This window comes from Crotalus tigris, unplaced genomic scaffold (assembly GCF_016545835.1).
Source record: "Crotalus tigris isolate CLP2741 ecotype Arizona unplaced genomic scaffold, ASM1654583v1 scf7180000023579.1091882, whole genome shotgun sequence".
Lineage (NCBI taxonomy): Eukaryota > Metazoa > Chordata > Lepidosauria > Squamata > Viperidae > Crotalus > Crotalus tigris.
In genome coordinates, this window is record NW_024100054.1 from 109,896 (window position 1) to 122,275 (window position 12,380).

A 12,380-nucleotide genomic window follows, 5' to 3' on the forward strand; every position below is an offset into this window, starting at 1 on the left:
TTTTCTACAGCCTTTATGAGTTCATCAAACCTTTTAAACTAGCTTTCAGCTAAGAATTACATGTTACCAGTCTATTTTGAGTGTCAGCCTCATTCCCTGTTTGGAATCTGATATGTTGTTGCTCTATGTAGTAGAGAAGAGAGTTCTTCAAAGCAGAATAAAAAAAAACCAGACAAAGGAGCAGGGGAGGTATTTTCTGGATATTTTGATCCAAAATTTAAAAAAAAGATTGAGAAAAATAAGCTCCAAACTTTTTGCAAATTGTTAAAATATAAAATTCATGTAGTGAATGCCCAATAAAAATCTAAATCAAGTAAAAACACTTTTACTATCCAGAACAACATGTGATTTTCCATATGGAAAAGCAGAAGTTAATAAAAACAGCCACGTAAATCAAAGGAAAAAAAGCAAGAAGAAGAGATAAAATCCAGCAGGGGGGTGAAATAAATCAGCATTCAACCAGCCATATAGAAACCCGGACAGTGAATGATAGAATCCAATCCTTAATCTACGAATATTCCCCAGCAGTCTTGAAGCAGAGAACTGGTGTTAGAGGTACTGTTTCAGTTCAATGGCTTTTCTATTTGTTTTCCCACTCCTTTTACCTGAGTTATGAAGATTATAGCATCTAACAAGTACAACAGACAAGAGATAGAGGTCACTAGAATACACAGTAGAAAAATGTAACCTCCCTCCCCCAACTTCTCTTCTCTTCAAAAACAAAGTAACATGGGCTTCAGTCTGTTTTCCTTTCTTTGTGAAGCCCATCAAATGTTTGTTTTTCAGTTTTTGCTTGATGGAGGGGAAAAAAAATAGCGGCAACACTTGAGGATCTTTTCCTGTATTAAGGACTTCACCAGTCAGCTTTATAGTGCTGTCCGAATAACAACAACAGCGCTGAAACTGCATCCTAAAAACGTGCCAGGACATCAACCTGAAAACAATGCTACCTTTCTTCTTCTATTTCATGGTGTCTGACAACTTTCAACCACAGGAAATCAGCTGCTTTGAAGAATCGTTTGCTAAGTCAAAATATAGCAGGGAGCTTATAATGCATTAGCCTTTGGGCTCTTTTTTTTTTTTTTTTGGTCCAAAGAAGCTGAATTAGGATTTTTTTGTCAAAATCTCTTGTGTGCGTGCATGTGTGTGCATGCGCGCATGCATGTATGTGCAAGACTCGGTGGGTGAGGGAAAGAAGCTCACATGAATAGGTAATTGGGAAAGATCACAGCAATGATTAAAACAAACTTCATAAACTTGGAAATTATTATTAGCATTTGGTTGGGTTGAATTCTATATAGTTCTTTAAAAAAAAGAGTCTGATCCCATTGATTTCAGGCTGCAGGATTAAGGAAGAAATATTTCAAAATTTGGATAAAATTTTCATTTTAGCTACTTCTTCCATTCCTCCCCCCATCCTTTCCTTTATAGATGTGCAAATTAAACAATAAGTTAGTAGTTCACTTTCAGGGTGCCCAAGTTCACAATAACTCTGGGCAGCTGACTGTTAAAGATAATTCAGAATTGAGAACTGAAACAATGTGTATCAAAGAAAAGGAATACAATTGAGGCAAATTCATCTTTGGGGCTACATGATATTCGTGGGGTTGGGGGATATATGCAGCAAAATGTGAATTAAAATGTGCTTGGTGGACTCTGGAATAGGCATAACCTTCACAGGCCCTTTTTCTTCCTACCTCTGCATCTTACTGTAAACCTGGTGGGTTCCCTAACTGTGCTAATGCCTCTTGTGAATAGTTGCTGTTGTTGTTGTTTGGCCATGTAAGCACTGGCACTCTGAAAATGAGTCTGTAGTGTTTTCTTTCTGTATGTTTATGTGTGCATATGCACATTTCAATGGAAATCCATTAGTGATTAAGAACATCGATAGAATAAATGTTAATAAAAACAGTGCAACATGATCTATCTCAGGGCCTTTCAACCAGTGGCACGGGTACCACCTGTGGTACATTGGCACCTGGCAGGTGGTACACGACCATCATAGAAAAGTGGTAGTGGGGGAGGGGAATGAACTGAACCGGTGACAACACCGCACAAGCCTGAACGAGAGATGGCTGGAGTTGCAGGGCTGTCAGGGCTCTATGGAAATGTCAGGATCAGAACTTCTTTAGGGCTGTCAGAGCTCAGTGGAAGTGCCAGGATCAGCGCCAGGCTTCAGCTGGAGCTCAGTGCTTATCCTGGTGCTTCTGCTGAGCCCAGAAGAAGCGTTGATCAGCTGGAATGTTGAAGCATCTCCAGTGTCTTGTGATTTACATTCAGATGCTTGGCAACTGATTCATATTTATGATGGTCACAGTGTCCCAGGGTCATGTGAAGTGACCAAAACCTGCTGCAACCACCCAGCAGATGGGGGGAATAAAAGCCAAACACCCCATATCCCACTCCTGCTGCCAATCCTCAACAGAAATGCTCACAATGAAAACCTCGGACAGAAGGAAGAGCGTTGCCAGGCGGGCAGGTAGGTGTCTTGCTCGGCGGTGGCTTGGGGGGCACTTTTTTCAGTGCCATTGTAACTTTAAACAGTCACTAAGCAAACTGTTGTAAGTTGAGGACTACCTGTACTTTATCACTTTTTTCCTTTTTTTTTTTTTTGATCATCAAGTTTTTGACACCTTGCTAGGCGACCGGTGGTATTCGGATGTTGCCATATCCTAAAAGTGGTACAATGGGTGAAAAGGTTGAAAAGCCCTGGTATAGGGTCTTCTGCTTGACCAGGCGGTTGCGCTAGAGAACCTCCAAGGTCCCTTCCAACTCTTTTGTTCTTTAGATTATAGACCTAAACTTTATTTGCAATACCCAGTGTGGAAATCATTTTTGAAGATTCAAAAATGAGTGCATCTAGCACTGGTTTGTGAGCAGGGCAATATGCCACATTATCTATTTAAAACATTTGTATCCTGCTTCCCATTTTAAAAAAAATCAAATCAGATTACAATACTTTTCAGTGCATACAGCATTAGCTTTGAAATCGGGTGATACCGTATATCTGGCGTATTAGGCGACCCGGCGTATAAGACATATAAGATGACCCCCGTCTTTGGCGCCGAGTCGCATTCCTAGAATGTCGTCGTATACACCGGAAACTACTAGTATTTCCGGCGTATAAGACGACCCGGCGTATAAGATGACCCCCATCTTTGGCGCCGATTTTAATGCTTGCGGAAGTCGCCTTACACGCCGGCATATACGGTAATGAAGGGAACCCTTCTCTTCACTTTCAGTCATCCCTGGTTCCATTAATCAATTTGGGCATGATTTCTAGAGGGAAGTCTCAATTTCTCTGGCCTCTCAAGTCATTTTGCTCCTGATTCTTAGGTCCCTGCCAATGAACAGTCTTGCAAATGTGGTGGTGAGAAACAATGAGCAGGGATTTTAAAAATTGTGTCCCTGAGAGGAACATGTAGGATTTTTCAGCTTTGTCTGGATAATGGAACATTCTTGAAACATAACAAACAAAAAAAGTATCCAATGAAAGAAATCACAATGCAAATCTCTTTACCTGCTGCCTATTTATTAACTGGATGTTAACATGCTCTTTGAGCACTGCTCTAATTCCGGGTCACATTCTCAATACAGGAAATCAACTTTCCTTGTGCACCTCCAAATTGTACTGGAACTCCAGCTGAACCCGTCCTCTCAACAGCTGGGATGAAATAACTCCCACTCATTGGGCGATATGCAAACCGTGATAAAAGAGAATATAGAGTCCAGTTATGTTAAGCAGCTAAAAAACAAACTTTTGACACAAAGCAGCAGGCAGATAATAAGACTCTGTGGTTGACAACAAATGAGACTACACTTAATTTGCGGCGCAGTGTTCGTGTAATTAGATACATTTGGAACAGGCAAGGAAGTCGACAGCTAGAATATGGTCATGATGAATTGGGAAAGCCTATTTCAGGCTCTGATCATATTAATCATAAAGCCCAAGCTTCGTGACTTCATTTTTCTTTAGAATATAAGACTATCATGGTTTCCCATAGGGAAAGTATGAAGCAGTTTGGAAACAAAATTCCTTTTTTATATATACGTTTTAATTATTATGGTTGTAATGACATAATATAAATACTGAAATGATTCATTCAAAAATATTTCCTAATATATAGCACCATTGAATACTAGCTTTTTTGCATGATTATTCCTAATCCAACACTGATGAATATTGCACATACAACCAGAGACCTACTGAGAATTTAGCCAAATACATTTGATGAAATGTCAGTTTTGTACTTAAAACCCAGGTTTTCTATTAATCCAAGTATACCAAAAGTCTTCTTATGACTTTTGGTATACTTGGAAGGCTCCACAGGATTGCCAACAAGTATAGTGGTAATTGCGTCTATACGCCTATCATTTCTGAAATAACCTTCAGAATTCTGAAACAGGACTCAGTTTTCCATTTTCCATTAACCAATGACAATGTCTTCTATAGACCTTTTTGTAGTAAGAAAGTATCTACTGAAATGATATGCAATCAGTCCGGCAACAGTATACAAGTTAAATTTATGAAATAAACCAAAATTAGAAAGATAGTCTGTTCTTCCCATATCTTGATGATCCTGATTTCAACTTCAGTGGTATTCTGAGCCAGCATGATATAATAGTGAAGGTGTTGGACTCACACCTGGGAGATCAAGGTTCAAGCCCATCAATAAAGGCTTCCTGTGTTGAGCTAGTCTTTCTCTCTCTCCCTTTCCCCCTCTCTTTCTCCCCCATGCTCTCTCTCTCCCCCCTCCCTCTCAGCCCAACCTATTCCATAGGATTGATGTTGAGGGGGAAAATGGGATGAAAAAGCAATATATATTCTATCCTGAGCTCCTGAAGAAAAGTGGGAATATAAATAAAATAAAATCAATCAATGAGTAACCAACCTATCTTGGGGCTTCCCATGAGCATGGCTTTCAGATACATGGGAATAAGAATTCTAGGCCAGTCCAATTTTGATTCCATAGAGTATAAAATTAAAATAATCTGAAAGGTCTTTCCTTTACAAAGGAATCCCTCTAAGTCAGTGATGGCAAACCTTTTAGAGACCGAGTGCCCAAACTGCAACCCAAAACCCACTTATTTATCGCTGGGTGCCAGGTGGGCGTGGCCCACTGGGTGGGCATGGCTGTGGTGGTCATGCCAGATTGGGTGGGTGTGGCCAAGGTGGGCGTGATCACCTCAATGTTGCTCATGGGGAGGGATGCCTGTGGGGGCCGGGCAGGATTGGGGAGATCCAGGGGGTCTCTGGAAGGTGGGGCGGTGGGCCAGAGGCTCGTCCTGCGAGGTGAGGCATGTCAAGGTGAGGGTGCCATTGTCACAGGGCAAGGTGAGGCAGGGGCCGGGGCGGCTTCTGCCTGACACTATCAGCCACTGCACACAGAGGCCAGTGAGTGCATGGGTGCTGGGATGCATCCAGCCACGTGGGACCTCGGCGAGTTAGTGGGCGGCTGGTTGAAGAGGGATGGTTGCCATTTCCGGGGCATGGCGTGCGTGCCCACAGAGAGAGCTCTGTGTGCTGCCTCTGGCACACGTGCCATAGGTTCGCCACCACTGCTCTAGGTACATGTATTACTTGAACATTTGTTTTTCCAACCATTATCTATACTCCTAAACCAGACATGTCAAACACAAGGCCCGGGGGGCAGATGCGGCCCGTGAAGTGGTTTCATGTGGCCTGCGAACCCATTCTGGAAACAATGAGGAAACGGCCCTCTCTGCCTTGGCCCTGGCCTAGGCCAGCCAGGAGCCAATGTACAATTTTGTGGTGGCCATCTATGTGAAATGTATTCAGTCTTAGCTCCATAAGCCCCCCCCCACATGGCCTGAGAGGAACAGTGAGGCTCCTCCAGTGGACCATGCCTTGGCACTTGCCCTGGTCCCACCCCCTTCTGCCAGAGACCATCAGATCTGTCCCATTCCTGCTCAGGCCCCCACAGGCACCCTTGACGCGAATGATGTAGAGCTGGCCACACCCACTCAGTAGGCCACACCCACTCCATCCACACCCACCCAGTAGGCTGCACCTACCCTGGCCACACCCACTCGCCCCCGAGGGCAACCGCAATGCTGATGCAGCTCTCAATGAAATTGAGTTTGACACCCCTGTCCTAAACTCACTGAGATTAATCATCTTTAATATCAATATTAATTTCAAATATTTACAAATAAAGACTTTTTTTAACAAGAATTATCATCAGCATATACTGTATCATCAGCATAACAACAGGCTGTATTTAGTCACTTTTATGGCCAGATAACAGAAGAGCCATGTTAGTTCATGGTAGCCAAAACTCAGAAACAACCTGGCACCAGCTTTCTATTAAATAGCATAAATAACTCATGAAGTGAGTTTCAATTTACAAAGGCTTGTGCCATTAAATAAAATATGTTCATCTGAAAATGTTCTACCACACTTCTAATTTTATACCCAGAATGGCCTTCAATTGCCTAATATGATTGGCCCACAATTCCAATGACAAAATAAATATAACTGCCATGTAGCAAACTTAAATGTTTTTTTAAATAAAATGATAAAATATAATAAAATAAAGTGAGAGAAACTTCAATGGAAAGAACTATTCTCTTAAGTAATTTACTGCCTCCTTTGTGAAGCAGAATAAAGTAGTTGTTCTGACTCGAAATATATTTATTTATTTATTAAATTTATTTATTTATTTAAATAAAATATTCAAAACCAAAATATTTTTATTTTTTTAAAATTATACATTATAAAATAATAAAATAAATAAAAGATTTAATTTAATTTAATTTAAAATAAAAATAAAATAAAAAATAAAAAATGTTTTTTTTTGAAAAATAAAAATTCTAAGAGAGAGATCATTTAGGGATTAAACTTCTTCACAACTTGTATCTTGTGAAACAAGATAGGGTTGCATAGTCATATTGGCAGAATGTGAAAAGTCTAGGTCAGTGATGGCAAACCTTTTAGGGACCGAATACCTAAACTGTAACCCAAAACTCACTTATATATCGTCGGGTGCCGGGTGGGAATGGCTCGTTGGGTGGGTGTGGCTCATTGGGTGGGTGTGGCCCATTGGGAGGACGTGGCTACAGTGGTAACGGCAGACTGTGGGACTAAAAAGTTCAATCAATTAATTCCAACTCTGCAAGATTTTTATTTTTCCACAAGAAGTTGAAATTGATTGAACCTCTTTTTTTTTTTTTGCACATGGTGGCAGAGACCTAAAGTGAAAAGGTTTTATAAAACCCAGCTGAAGGCCTAGGACTGGGGTGATGGCGCATGTGCCCACACAGAGGGCTCTGCGTGCCACCTTTGGCATGTGTGCCATAGGTTTGCCATCACAGGTCTAGGTAATTAACCTCAAACTACTGAAAATGCATGTTATTTTAAAAGACAAAAGAGGTCTTAGTCATCTAATCCATTTAATGAAACAAATCCAGCTGCCCAGGACTCTCTCTCCATAGATTTTTTTTAGGAGAAGAAAGTCAATCAAATTCATTTTGCTGGTGCTCCTCTTACTGTGGATTCATCTGGAATGGAATGGAATGGAATAGAATAGAATAGAATAGAGCTGGAAGGGACCTTGGAGGTCTTCTAGTCCAGCCCCCCCGCTCAAGCAGGGGAACCTATACCATCTCAGACAAGTGACTGCCCAGTCTCCTCTTAAAAACCTCCAGTGATGGAGCACCCACGATTTCTGAAGGCAAGCTGTTCCACTGGTTGATTATCCTCATTGTCAGGAAGTTTCTCCTTAATTCCAGGTTGCTTCTCTCTTTGATCAGTTTCCAACCATTGATTTTCATCCTTCCCTCTGGTGCTTTGGTAAACAACCTGGCCCCTTCTTCTTTGTGGCAGCCTCTCAAATACTGGAAAACTGCTATCATGTCTCCCCTATTTCTTATTTTCTCTAGCCAGAAGACCCATGATGGAATTCTTCCAAGTTCCTATTTCTATTCCTGACTTGATGTCCTATCAGTTTGTATCTAAGGGGTGCATTCCAGCTCATTCTTGGCCAGGTTCTTCTATTAGCATACATACAAGCCTGTTCTTAAGTTGTTTTCAGTCTGGAATCAATGAAAACCATCCTCTCTGATTTCCACACTACATTTTCTGCCAAGGAGACAGAAAAGGCCTCTCATTTACAACAGCTTCTTGCTATGGACCTTCTAGTACCAAAGTAAATTGAAAATGTTGATGTCACTTTTTTAAACAGTTAAATACAACATTTTATTTTATTTGGCTGCAACTTCATGTCTAAATAATAAATCTGGTTAAACATATGCATTTCAATCAGGGAGAGGAATTCTACTAGGTGAGCTGGCCTACATTGGTGCCTTCATCTTTTTAATCAAACCAGTTATTAGCAACGGGTGCAACTACTCTTGTGGGGCACTGAGTGTTTAGAGGCTGGAAATTAGTAGTCCATCTATAACTAATTAAATAGATCTCTAAAGAGAGTTTCTGCTTAATAAGATAATATGTAATAAACCACTGGGTGATTTGTGGTGTATTTGAGGACAACTGGTCTCAGTGGTTCATGGATTAGTTAGATTCCCACCTAATAAAATTAATCAGTAAACCCTCTGAATTGCTGGGATAAATGAGTAGTAAAGAAGGAACAACAATACCAACAACAAGGCTATTAGAGATCCTCAGCATTTATTTCAGTGTAAGAGCAATACCGACAATGTTAGTTTATTTATTTAAAACATTTATAAAGCTGCCCATTTTATAACTAACTCTGGGCAGCTCCCAACCAAAAGTTAAAGCAACTTACAAAACCATATTAAAACTATAAAACTAAGCACATTACAACATTAAAAATGGCAAAAACTTGCCTCTGTTGCACTTCTTACTAATTTCTGATTTGTAATTCTTTGTTTAATGAATAGTATTTTTTTCTAGAGGTTTAAAAACAAGAGACTTGTTTTTATTCATGTGCATGGGATTTGCAGAATTTACCTAGATACTCTGGATGGCTCCATTCTGTTCACTCTTCACCTCCAGAAAAATTTTCAGAATGAATAAGGACTCAGAGGCAAGCCTGTTTCCAGGGAAATCCCAATGAACTCTATAGAGGTTTCGTGGCCCAATATTGGAGAATGTTTGTTTCTATACAAATAAAGCATCTAGCACAGGGGTTCTCAGCCTTGGCAACTTTAAGACTTGTGGACTTCAACTCCCAGAATTCCTCAGCCAGCTTTGCTGGCTGAGGAATTCTGGGAGTTGAAGTTCACAAGTCTTAAAGTTGCCAAGGTTGAGAACCCCTGATCTAGCAGTTTTTAGTCTAGAAGCACTTTAAATTACATCTCAATAACCCTCAAAACTACAAATACTAGATGCTTTATTTGTAAAGAAATAAACACTCCCCAGTACTGGGTACCGCCTTTCCTTCACAAAACTAAAGGTTTATAGCATTCGCTCTGCTGTCTCACATGCAACAATACTGCTGAGGTTTTATTAATGATCTCCCTCAGAACGATGGGATGTTTTGCTGCAGCAATCAACAAGCTTGCTAAGGCTGTGATAAACCCACCGAGGGATACTCTGAACAGCTAGAGAAGCACATTCTGTCCCAGGCTCTGTGCCTGGTATTTCCGTGCAACAATGAAGCAGTTAGTACCCTTTTCAAAGACCTCCACAGCTCCTCATTGCATGAAATTGCCCAGCTGTCAGGCCTTCAGACTGCCTTCATCCTCACAGCAGTTCCTCTTCTCAAAAAAAAAAAAAAAGGGGGGGGGGGAATATCCGGAAACAACATTCCAGAAGGGGGAGGAAAACCCCCTCAGCTGCGCAGCTCTTCATTATGCTGTGATGAAAAGAGGGTTCTTCCCCCCCTCCGATTGCTACAAGATTTGGAAACAGCTAAGGAGCCCCTTGATGCCTCTCTCGAGAGACTTTTTCTCCCCCTCTCCCCAAAGTCTTGTGTTGCTTTACAGCAAATCCTTCTCTATCACTTGCCAGTGAGAAAGACTCAGAAATACAAATTCATTGGAAAGTCGGTGTGCCTGTGAGACACCGAAGGTTTGCAATATTGATGAATGGTGGGTTCTAATCCAGAGTTGACTAGAGCAGAAGGAGAAAACAAGTTCATCTACATAGCAAACATATTGTGCCGTACAGAAAAAGGGGCTACAATACGATGCTAGGTACATGCTCAGATAATTGAGAATCTCAATTGTTGGTTGCTGTAGTTAAGTTTTGTGGACTGTATGGTTTCAAAAGCAATTTTCAAAGCAAAATTGGCTAAAATCTCAAAGACAGAAAGATAAATATTTCCAGTGTCTGAGCCCTTATTGCCTGTGTACTTCCTCATCACTCTACTTGCCTTGGCAATACAGAGTGAAGTATGCAAAATAGTGTTTAAATGATCAATACTTCTATACCCACAGCATAGACCATTCAGGGGAAAATTAAATATGCAATGTACTTTTTGTGCACAATTCTGAAAGCCACAGAATTCATTTTTCCAGAGGCATAATATGAGAATATATAATTGCAGCATGTTGATGTATTAGCAGAGGGAACACTTGTTTCAACTCAAAATAGCCCCTAATAATCCATGTTTTAGATTATTATCCCACAAATTCCATTGTTTCTTTCTTCCAGATTTATGTTATTGATTGCAGTGAATGGCACTGATGCAGTCATCAATATTGAACTCTTAAATTCACAAATAAACATGGGTTTATTTGCAGAGATTTGAGTATTCATGTAATTTATTCAATTTATGCTTGTTACTAGAAAGAACAAGCACATTAAAAAAACTGACATTCCTGTGACAATAGCCTAGCCCCAGCCACTGTGTCAACCCAATATTATCTATATCCACATCTCCAATAGAAAGGACTAGAAACTTGCTTTTTGAAAAGAAGACTGTATGTCCTTAGAATGCTGGATTCTGAATCAATGCACTCAGACACAATGATGTGATCTCCCATCTAACGATCACACAGATGACCAGCAATGGAATTATTTACAGTGGAATGACAGCTTATATATAAAAATGCATATCACTTTGATTTATATAATGTTATGTTTCCAAATCTCAGGGACATTCAGGTTAGGAAATATATACAGAGGAAATAGTAAAAGATTTTGGCGAAGCCAGGAATACAATGAGTTGGTCACTGAATAAAAATGCCTTACTTGCTACACTAGCACAGCCTTCCCCTTATTTGCCCATTAGAGATGTTATCTTACAGTATAGCTCCCATGTGCTCCAGAAGTTCAGCCAAAGGCTTTTGAGAAACCCCCTTAGCCTTTCTAAAGGGAAAGGCAGCAGTAACAGATGTATTTCTTCTCTACATCATAAAATGCAAGAAAGGCTATGCTATGAAAGGGAACTTGCAAGACTTACCCATGAATCGCGTGAAGGGAGTGAGGTTCATAATGGTATCTTCCTTCTTGGTGACGCATGTCAATTGGCAAAGGAGAATGGAAGGCTGGAAAAATGTGCTGTGGAACTGTGGATGGAAAAAAAAAGAAAAGAAAAAGAACTTCAAAAAAAAAAAGAACACACTTCTTCACCGTATCTTATTTTATTTTTTTAAACCCATAGTTTCAAAGGCAGTAAAGCTCCATGCATTTTAGAGCAAGTGCGAGGCAGACAAGGGGTCTTAGTGATAGCAGCCCTAGAGTACACCAGAGAAGTGGAATGAATAAATAATCAAAGTCATGGGGAGAAATCCTACATCTTCGACATAAAAGATCTCCTACAGGGTTTTTGACAAAGACAAGCAACTAAGGGCTCTTTGAACTCAGGGAGATGATAGGAAGCACCAAGGAATGCTAGACTCCTAACACAAATCAGAGTTGACAGAGCTTGGCAGAAGCCATATCATTTCAACTGCCAGGAATGGCTGCTGAAGCACCTTTCCCTAAAAGGTGACTGTGTGCGCACGCACTGCGCACATACACGCACATGCACACAAAAATACACACATGAACATAGTGTGAAGCCTGGAAATATGTACCTAGATATGGAAAAACAAGCAGTGAAATGCGAAGTCTGTGTATCACAACCACTGGCTAGAGATGAACTGCTGCTCCGGTTCTGAAAAAGCAGCCTGAATTGATTTTATTGTTTTCATTCATAAATTGCATCCAGAGAAAAGTGGCCTGAGAACACTTTGATTTATAAGAACTGTTGCAATATGTATTAGTGTTCCCCAAAGTACAGTCATGAGCGCAGATGAGAGCTGCCCAACAACTGAGAATTTCAGTAGGTCAAGCTTCACACTGCGTATCTACACATTCAACTACCCATTGAGTAATGTCCCAATTAGATATAATTTATAAATTTCCAAATAACATTCATTTATACAATTGGGCTTAATCATTTTATTAATCAAATTGATTGTCTGCCAGAGTCCATCTCCAAGTGAAT

The 12,380-nt window shown here is 40.4% G+C and overlaps 1 protein-coding gene across 3 annotated transcripts in view; it reads right to left on the minus strand.

Annotated features, from left to right (window-relative positions):
* Positions 1–12,380, minus strand: part of GLI2 (GLI family zinc finger 2) — a 250,144-nt gene that overhangs the window by 71,343 nt on the left and 166,421 nt on the right. For all 3 annotated transcript variants that reach the window (XM_039319357.1, XM_039319356.1, XM_039319358.1), the window contains exon 3: positions 11,352–11,457. In XM_039319357.1, coding sequence (XP_039175291.1) covers positions 11,352–11,457 — 106 coding nt within the window. The remainder of the gene's footprint in view (positions 1–11,351; positions 11,458–12,380) is intronic.